General features: G+C 40.6%; 1 protein-coding gene across 1 annotated transcript in view; it reads left to right on the top strand.

Annotated features, from left to right (window-relative positions):
- LOC107677569 (pericentrin-like) overlaps positions 1-9,656 on the top strand; it is a 53,885-nt gene that overhangs the window by 12,471 nt on the left and 31,758 nt on the right. Inside the window, 12 exon segments of the mRNA XM_016472501.1 lie at positions 70-338; positions 706-806; positions 895-1,006; positions 1,205-1,451; positions 3,016-3,094; positions 3,339-3,555; positions 3,790-3,989; positions 4,234-4,661; positions 4,930-5,533; positions 5,630-5,839; positions 5,990-6,142; positions 7,792-7,938. Coding sequence (XP_016327987.1) covers positions 70-338; positions 706-806; positions 895-1,006; positions 1,205-1,451; positions 3,016-3,094; positions 3,339-3,555; positions 3,790-3,989; positions 4,234-4,661; positions 4,930-5,533; positions 5,630-5,839; positions 5,990-6,142; positions 7,792-7,938 — 2,767 coding nt within the window.

Raw genomic sequence — 9,656 nt, 5'->3', positions numbered from 1 at the left:
CCCCCTCAAAGGACACACATCTTGACCCACTGAGATATTGTGGCTTGCCAAGAAATAGGTGTGAAACAGATTTGTGCAGTGCGATGTTTTCTTTTCTCCATAGGATCTAAAGGCAGAGTGGCTCTTGGAGGCTAAGAAGGTCAAGACAGAACTCCAGAGTCAATTAAATGATGTCCATCATAAACTTAGTGAGACCCAGGCGGCCCTTACTGAGGCTGAAGTAGCTCTCTCAGAGACGCAGGGTAGGCTAGAAGACCTGCAGCATTCCAGAGATCAAGACATTAAGAATCTGGAAAAAGAGCTCAACCAGGCCTTGACTGACAGAGATGCTGCTGCACGTGAGTGTCGTTTAAACAATTGTGTGAACTAAGCCATATTGACAGTGATATGGTTTGCTGGCCCAGTTTATGGGTGTTTTTACAACTGGCTTGTTTGGAGTGTTTGTTTCAGAACCCAGTGGTCTTTCTCCTTTAGTTTGGTTTAAGCATTTGCAAGCACACCATAACAAGTGGTTCGATATCACCTGAATGACGTGGGCTTGGCTCAATTGAAGACTCTGGAGTAGTTCAGTTGTGGTGAAAGCATTGCAGCCCAAACGCATTTTGAACCAAACCAAGAAGAAAGTGCAACATTGTAACAACTGAAGTCTGAAGCAAACAATCAACAGGTCTGAAATTCCCTAAATTCCCATCCCTTCCTCCTCAGGTGCACTTGAGGAGTTGGTTGCTTGTCACAAGGCGGCTCTGCAGGAGCAGCTGGAACGTTCTCGAGCCCTGGAGCAGAGAGGAAAAGAGTTGAAGCGAGAGGTACCATGCATATGTGGCATTTGTTGCAACAAAATTGCAATGCAAATGTTTTATTTTTATTTGTACTGAGGCAATGTCTTTGTGAAAGGTTGAGCGTCTGCAGTCAGAAAAGGTGGAACTGAAGACCAGTTCAGAACAGGAGATCTCAAACCTCTGGTCCCAGCTGGAGAGCATGAGAACCAACAGACAGGAGCTCGGAGGCAAGCTGGGCTATTTACCTTTAAAACATTTTCTGTTTTTGAACATCTCTGTGGGCTTAGACTGCTGTATTGTCTTACTCGTTTATTATTTATAATAAAACCAGTTTTATTTCCTCTGAATTGATGTTTGTTTTCAGCAAAGTTCCTATTATTTAGTGTTGATGTGAACTACAAAGACCTGTAATTCTTTCTCTAAAGAGCTGAAAGAGCAGTTGCTTGCACGCTCGTCGCGGGTTGATGACATTGAGCTACTAAAACAAGAATTCGCTCATCAGCGGCTGGAAATCGAAGAGCAGAATGAGATCGAGCTGGAAAACCTCCGCACCTATTTCGAGCAGAGACTCCAGGTCACAGAAGAGAGTCATCGGGAAGAAATCGCACTCCTGCAGCTGCGCCTTGTAGAGGGAGCCCTGGAGGACTCGTTGCTCAAGACTGGAGATGCAAGGTTTGCTTGGATTTCCTGTTTCTGGTAGGGATGTGCCGATCCGTTATTCATATCGGGTATCGGCTCCGATAGTGGCATTTTTCTCGGATCGGGTATCGGTCAGAGAGGGCCGATCCAAATCCGAGATTTTTTTTTTTTTTCTTCTCGATTGTGCGAATTATTCTGTGTTGCTTCTGTGAGCTACATATGAATGTGAGCTTAATGTGAGCTACATATGAATATTTAAGTCCTTACATTAAAGTTCACACAAACTCTTTTCTCCGCTGTGGCTGTCAGTCATTCGTTCAGCTTTTAAACCCTGGTCACGTTCGGTTACAGCAGTCGGCTCTGTAAAGCTGTCTCCAAGATCATTCTGTGTTCCCATTATACTTGATTTGTAAATTGCAGTTTTTAACACGAAGCGCTTACAATGTGCGCATCCGGTGTGCAGAATGATGCGCTTGAAGCAACACGGCGTCATCACTATTTGTTTTGTCCTATCGTAGCTATCATATGTTGTTGCCTTCTTAAAAAATGTTATACATTTAAAAGAAATGTATTTTAATTTTATAGTATATACTTATATATAAATACATTCATGAGCTATACATTTAAAATAAATGTATTTTAATTTTATAGTATCTACTTATATATAAATACATTCATGAATGTTTTTAATGAATGGATTTTATAATAATACAAATAGCAATGTGTAACATTTTACCATATTTAGTGTAGCACTTTTATTTGTTCCCCACAAAATATAGTTTTTTCACTAAATGTTTGGATTTCTAAAATTGTGCACTGATTTTTCTAGAATAACTTTTGCTGCCGAATTATCACTAACCTAGTTTATGATAAATTTTTGTCATAGATTATAAATATACATAGGCCTATATAAGACCTATATAAGTAGTCTGTATCTAGTAGATTGTGAAAGAATGATTATCAGTTCCACACACAGAGATATATAAATTCTACATTTATTTAAATGGGGCGGGGGGGACTTCACTGGTATCGGATCGGTATCGGCCAATACCGAACCCTAGGTATCGGAATCGGTATCGGAGGCGAAAAAGGCGGATAGGAGCATCCCTAGTTTCTGGGGTTATAGACTAAGGCCCAAGACTATATTTTAGCGTTGTTAGTGATGCTGTAATTTAAAATTTTGCTTTGTGTTTGTGCTTGCATATACATTATTATACAATGGAGAATCATAGGTCCCATTTTTACCTGATACACTTGGTCTGATCACCTTGGATTGTTATCCGTATCAGGTGTAACATTGGCACTTGTATCCTAAGCAATTTAGGTGAGGAATAATTCAGCTCCAGTAATTCATCCTGTAGTAGAAATGACCAAACCAGGGCCCACGGTCCAAACTTTCCTTTTTGATTTTGCCCACTATGCCATTTCACAATTGTGTTTTTTTCCATTGAAATAGAGAATGTTAGTAAATTTAATTAAAACATTTTTAGTTTTAATATAATCTAAATAAAGGCCCGACATTTACTTTTCAGCCCAAGCGAGTGCATAGAGTGTTTGTTAATACTAGAGTCAATTGTAACACAATGTTGTTTTGTAGCTTTTTTTCAGAAGGGAAGAGCGATGATGACAGGAATGATGCCATGGAAGAGATCACAAGACAACTAGAGAAACACAAGGTAAATTGTGTTTTAGTTGGTATTGAATTTTATTTAGATACACTTCATAAAATCAAATGTACCCATAATTTACTTAATGTTGCAGCAGTTCACATTATTTCCAAATAAAGGTCTTCCTAATCTTTCAGCAATTTCAAATGACTACCATTGACCAATTATTTATTAGTATTATAATAAGTTGGGAACAAGGTGATGCATGTAGGTGTTCTTTGCAAGTACTGTAACTGTGTTGGTGTGTTTGCAGGAGGAGCTGGATTCTCTGCGGCTGCAGTTAGAGGAGAGACACCAGCAGGAACTGGAGCAGCTGCGGTCCAGCATGGCTCTGACTTATAAAGAAGAACTACTCCAGTCTCGCACTGAGCTCACTGACCGATACTACAAAGACATTGACCAGCTCAACACCAAACATGCCCATGAACTAGAACAGCTCCGTGCCAAACTCTCAGACAACCATATCAAAGGTAAAGCTTTGTTGAGTGTGCTCCAAGCTTTGCGTTTTTTTTAACATCCTAGCAAGCATATTTTCATTTTAAAATATTTAGTTTAAAAAACATTTAATTGCAATTATTTCACAATATTACTGTTTGTTTTTCTGTATTTTTAATTAATAAATGCAGCATTGGTATCTTTAAAAACACCCTCAAACTTAATATATAAAAATGTATTATAAAAAGTTTTTTTCTCTTTCTCGTCAGAAATAAACAAGATACGCCTACAGTCTGCACAGGATGTAGCGAGGCAGGTGGAGGCTGAGGTGAAGGAGAGGACTCATGAGCACCAGACCAAGGTGACCCAGTTGGAAACCCAGCTATCTCAGCTCTCCTTAATGCACTCAGAGGAACTGGAGAAAGTGGTAGCGCAACACAGAGATCAGCTCAGACAGATGGAGGAGACAGTAAGTGTGTTCATAACAGCAGGCCTTTATACTTAGTACAAAAGGGCTTTGGTGAAGATTGTTGCCAAAGGCTGGTACCAGGCACTGTCATGTGTCATAGAAGTAGTGGTCATGCTGTAGACAGATGAAACTCGTGCTGATTTTTGTGGAGACCCTTTAGCAATACTGTAGCATTATCAGTATCAAAGGAATCTTTATGAATAAGGTTCTTTTTATTGAGAACTGTGTTCTTTTCCTGTTAAAGCATCAGAAAGATGCTGCTGAAGAGTTAAGGGTGCGTCTTGAGGAGGCGCAGAAGGCAGAGAGGAATCGTGTGAGTGAGGAGTTCACTAAAGGGCAGGCCCAGCTGAGGGAGCAACTCCAAATTCAGGCTGAGCAGCGCTTGGCATCGCAGAGAGAAGAGCTTCAGAGATCTGCTCTGAAAGAGGAGTTGGAGCAGAGGCTTCTGGAGGTCCAAAAACTCCTTGATGTGGAAAGGGAGAAGCTTCAAGCACTGCAGAAGAGTCTGGAGTGTGAAGAGAGCCCTCAGGTGGTAGTGTTGAAGCAGAAACTCCAGGCTCAATATGACAGAGAGTTGTCCACTGCAAAGAGTGCCATGGCAGCAGAGGTGAAAGAGCTGAATGCTCTACTCCAGGATCAGATGGAGAGCAAGCTACAAGAGGCCCTCTGCAGGTCAGAAACTGCATTACACTAAAACCGCATACACGTTAATAACATTGGCAAATGTGATCCAGAGCTTAAAAGTTAAACCTCAAGACCTATTACTATTATCTATACTCCTTAATATTGCTTATACTTTTTTGTTGTTGTTTTTTTTTTTTTTTAACAGCAGTCTAGTTTGTGCCAACTGCAATAAAAATTATTTTGTCAGAACAATGTACAACAAAATGGAGACTGGATGGAGTAAACGTGCTCATTATCATCTGTATGTTATATGTAGGCACCAAGAAGAGCAGAAACAACTGGAAGATAAGTTGACCCTTCAAAGAGATGCTGCCCTGGGTCAACAGAAAGAACAGCATGCTGTGGAGCTACAGGCCCAGAAAACACTCCAGGACCAGCGAGTTGCACAATTAGAGCGTCTTGAAAAGGAGTGTCTGGAACTTAAAATACTCCACCGGGAGGAACTGGAATCCCTGAGGACCAGTCACAAAACAGCCTTAGAGACCTTGGAGATGGAGCTTACAAATAAACACAAGGTAGAGCTTGACAGATTGGAGGTGGTCCTTCAGGAGACCAACCTGGCACAGCTTGAAGCTCAAGAGGCGGAGCTTCAGGCACGACACAAGCAGGAGAGGGAGGAGCTTGAGGAGAGGCTGTTGGCAAATATGGATACACTGGAGAGCACGTACTTGAAAGAAATCCAGGCAGTACAGGACGAGAAGGAAAGAGAACTGCGTGACCTTGTAGAACACTATACTGAAGAGATTGAGAGGGTGAGAAAGGAGGAGCAAACCATCAGAGAGGACCTCAGAAGTGAGCTTGCTAAGGTCCATATGGATAAATTCAGCGCCATGGCAGCAGAATTGAATCAAGCCCATCAGGTAAGCACAATGGAGGGATGTTTTTTTGGTGCAAGTTTAGTTTATTGGAAAATGTATTGCAGGAGCAACATTTAGTGTGTTACCTTGCTCATGCAGGTGGAGATCTCTGAAGCTGTGTCCTCTCAGAGGGCTGCTCTGGAGGATGAGCATCGATCTGCTTTGGAAGCTCTTCAGCAGCAAGTAGTTGCTTTAGAGAAGCAGCATGTCGCTGCCCTTGTGGAGATCACGGATCTTGCTGCTGCAAAAGAAAAGCAACACGAGCAACAACTGGATGTGCTGGCTACTCAACATCAGCAACAGTTACAAGTATGTTTTCAGGAGGACACAAACAAAGTATCATTTTCATTTAGATATGTTCAGCCTTTAGCATGGATTTAGCATAGATAAAGTAGTCGTGTTGTATTTAAACTGTAAGAAGATAAAAGCTTCTTTCATTAACTCTCCTCTCTACCTCAGGAGTTAAGAGGAGTGTCTGCCAGGGAGCTGGAGGCTCTGCATAGGGAATTAGAGGAAGAAGCGTCAAGGCAACGCCTCCACTTCCTGAAAGAGGCCGAGCTTCTCAAGTGCAAGTCTGAGGAGCTGCTGCAGCAGACAATTGCACCGTTAAAGGTGAGAGGGGGAGCTGTTAGTTTTAAAGTAGCTGTATTCTACACTCCCATTTCCCATAAAAGTGAATGTGTGTTGTCAAGGTTTCTTGCACCTAAAATGTCCCTCACCTCTGCAAGATCCGATATCGACATCTAATTTATATGTACAATGTTGATATATTAACAAGTAAGTACATGTGCCCTGGTTTGTTTAATTAAATAAAAGAATCTGAGATGCAAGGTTTATTTTGTGATTGTTATTTATGGACAGTATTAATTTTATATGTGCATGTCTTAAAGGTCTTGCAATGTCTTGAATAAAGAAAATATTCAATATTCAAAAAAAAATCTGCAGATACCCTGGGCTGGGCCAAGCTGAATACTGAATAGACATTAATATGTAAACAAGTCCAGAATCTTAATTAATATGTAAACAAGATTGCATGTTGATTGGCTGAAAGGATGCCATAAAAAAAAAACTGTGTAAACACACAGTTTACAAATACTTGCTCCTCAAACTAACTCAAACATGGAAAATAGTGATAGATGGACCGATGCAGAAGACCAGTTATTTTTCCATCTTCCATCCTCCAGTTTAAAGGGATAGTTCACCTACAGTTGCTGGTCCCCATTGACTTCCATAGTTTGGAAGTCAGTGGGGTCCAACTGAAGGTGAACTATCCCTTTAAATGATGTAGCTGTTGGCTGGCTTACATCACTTCAGAGTTCCTGCTCTCGGTGTGAAGGCAACCAGGAAAATTGCCCTATGGAAAAATTTAGTTCTTGGGGGACCAACCAGGTGGCTAGTTCTGATAACTGATTTCTTATAGGTATCCAATGCAAAAGTCCCTTTTAATAGACCATCTAACTGTAAACACTGACACCAAATTAGGCTTAAGAAAAAGTATAGCTTGTTCTGTAGCCTGCTTTTTTAGCCTGTCGTGTATAGCTTGCTTCTCTCTCCAACTCATATAAGTATTCATTCCTCATATTTAATTTAACTTGTAAAACTTGCTTTTTATAGTATTTTTTTTCAACTTGTCTATGTTGTCATTGTTGTGACGTAATGTTTAGTATATGAACATTTGCGTATATGCTTACTCTAGACATGGCTATGAACAATAGCTAAGCTTATTGGGGGAGGGAGTTAACATCTGGAGCAGGGGGGCGGTCCACTCTAAACTCAAATTAATACTAATCCCCACCCTGTGCTGTACATTATATCCTCCATCATTCACAGTAACCCTTTTCTCTAGATCGGATGCTGTTGGACATTTATGTTTGACCTTGTAGAGTTGTCCTCTGTCAGCAAAGGGGCTTTCTGAGGTTTTACACTGGTTGGTTTGTCAGTTGGCCACTTTCCCAATTGGGGCATTAGAGAGGTCCTCTCTCAGTATTACTCCTACAGATGGGAGGAAGTGTAGGGACACGTGAGTGATGACTGGCTGATTGAGGATTTGAGGTTTGTGTGGGTCTTTTGTGTTACAATATTTTTTCTGTGATTTTATCAATGATCTCTCAATTCTTTATGGAAATCACTGGGTAAGTTCTAATCTAACCATTTGGCTTATGTCTGTTTTGGAGGTGAGAATGTAAAGCTGAGAAGTGGCGGTCATTGCTTCTCTACCTGTTTCTTCAGAGTGTCCCATGATTTGTATGTGCGTCTTTCAGGAGGAGAGTGACCAGGAAAAAGCTGTTGCTCTTGAGGAGCTGGAAAAGACTTTAAGACAGCAACACGAGCAAACTGAACTCGCCTACAGTGACAAGATGAGCCAACTCAATGTGCAACTACAGCAGCTGGACACTGTAGTTTCACAGGTACAACACAATCAATTGGTCAACTCGCCATACAGCTACAGCAAATGAGAACAGTCAGCTCAGTGTAACAAACTTGTATATTTAATTTAACCTTTGGTTCCAAGTATTTGGTATTATTTTAATTTTTTACTACTGACAAAGAAAACACAAGCACTAGAAAATAGAGAGATTTTTGTATTTGTATTTTTGTACCAATTTGCAGTCTGGATGAGTCGACGCTAGTTGCCTTTTAGTTCACCCAAATAGAAAAATTCTGTCGTTAATTACTCGCCCTCATGACGTTCCAAACCCATAAGACCTTCGTTCATCTTCGTAAAACAAATTAAGATATTTTTGGAAAAATCTTAGAGCTTTCTGACCCTGCAAGAGAAGAAATTGTTGAATAAAGTAATTATTTTAGTTTTCTTTGCGCACAAAAAAGTATTCTCATAGCTTCGTAAAATTAAGGTTGAATCATTGTCACGTGGACTGTTTTAACAATGTCCTTACTACCTTTCTGGACCTTGAACATGGTACATGTAGTTGCATTGCTGTCTATGCAGGGTCAGAAAGCTCTCAGATTTCACCAAAAATATCTTAATTTGTGTTCCAAAGATGAACGAAGGTGTTACGGGTTTGGAATAACATGAAAGTGAGTAATTAAAGGGTTAGTTCACCCAAAAATGAAAATTAGCCCATAAATTACTCACCCTCAAGTCATCCTATGTGTATATGACTTTCTTAAAAATTTTAAAATTGTCTTTGATCTTTCAAGCTGTTTCATGGCACTCAGCGGCTGTTGCATGCATCAGTCCAAAAGAAGTTAAATAAAAAGTGCCCATCCATAAAAAAAAATGTCTCACACGGCTCCGGGGGGTGAACAAAGGCCTTCTGTAACGAATCGATGCATTTTTGTAAGAAAAATATCCATATTCAAAACGTAATCACTTTAATGTAGCTTGCGCTCACTGTTGTACACGGAAGCAGCTCCGGGTGGATGACATATGGAGGTAGGCTTTGCGCATGCGCCGCTCAGAAGTGACAAACGCGGAAGCGCAGGGGAGAGATCAAAACAAAACAACGGTCACTAATTAGAAGTACAAAACGAGGATTTGTAAAGAAGAATGTCGGAGGATTTCGATATAAGCCAAGAGGAGACTGGTTTTCCTTTGCTAAAGTAAGGAACCTTTGCTTCCTTTGCTCCTGTTAACAAACATTGGGTTTCACGAGACTCGCTGGCGCATGCGCAGCACTGACCTCATACGTCATCCGCCCGGAACTGCTTTCGTGTAGGACTGTTGGCGTAAGCTACATTAAAGTGATTATTACGTTTTGAATATGGATATTTTTCTTACAAAAACGCATCGATTCGCTACAGAAGGCCTTTGTTCACCCCCCGGAGCCGTGTGAGACACTTTCTTTTTATGGCTGGGCGCTTTTTATTTAACTTTTTTTGGACTGATGCATGCAACACCCACTGAGTGCCATGAAACGGCTTGAAAGATGAAAGACAATTTTTAATATAACTCCGACTGGATTCGTCTGAAAGAAGAAAGTCACATACACCTAGGATGACTTGAGGGTGAGTAATTTATGGACTAATTTTTATATTTGGGTGAACTAACCCTTTAATGTCATAAAGGGACAATTCACCATAAATAAATTAAGTCAGAGCCATTCTGCAGATTTTGGGGTGTCAGCTTTCGTAGGAAAGTGTAAACTGATGGGCACACTTTTTT

Source organism: Sinocyclocheilus anshuiensis, unplaced genomic scaffold, assembly GCF_001515605.1.
Source record: "Sinocyclocheilus anshuiensis isolate Anshui unplaced genomic scaffold, SAMN03320099.WGS_v1.1 scaffold472, whole genome shotgun sequence".
Taxonomy (NCBI): domain Eukaryota; kingdom Metazoa; phylum Chordata; class Actinopteri; order Cypriniformes; family Cyprinidae; genus Sinocyclocheilus; species Sinocyclocheilus anshuiensis.
Note: the sequence above shows the minus strand (reverse complement) of the source record. Positions and strands in the feature narration are given on the sequence as shown.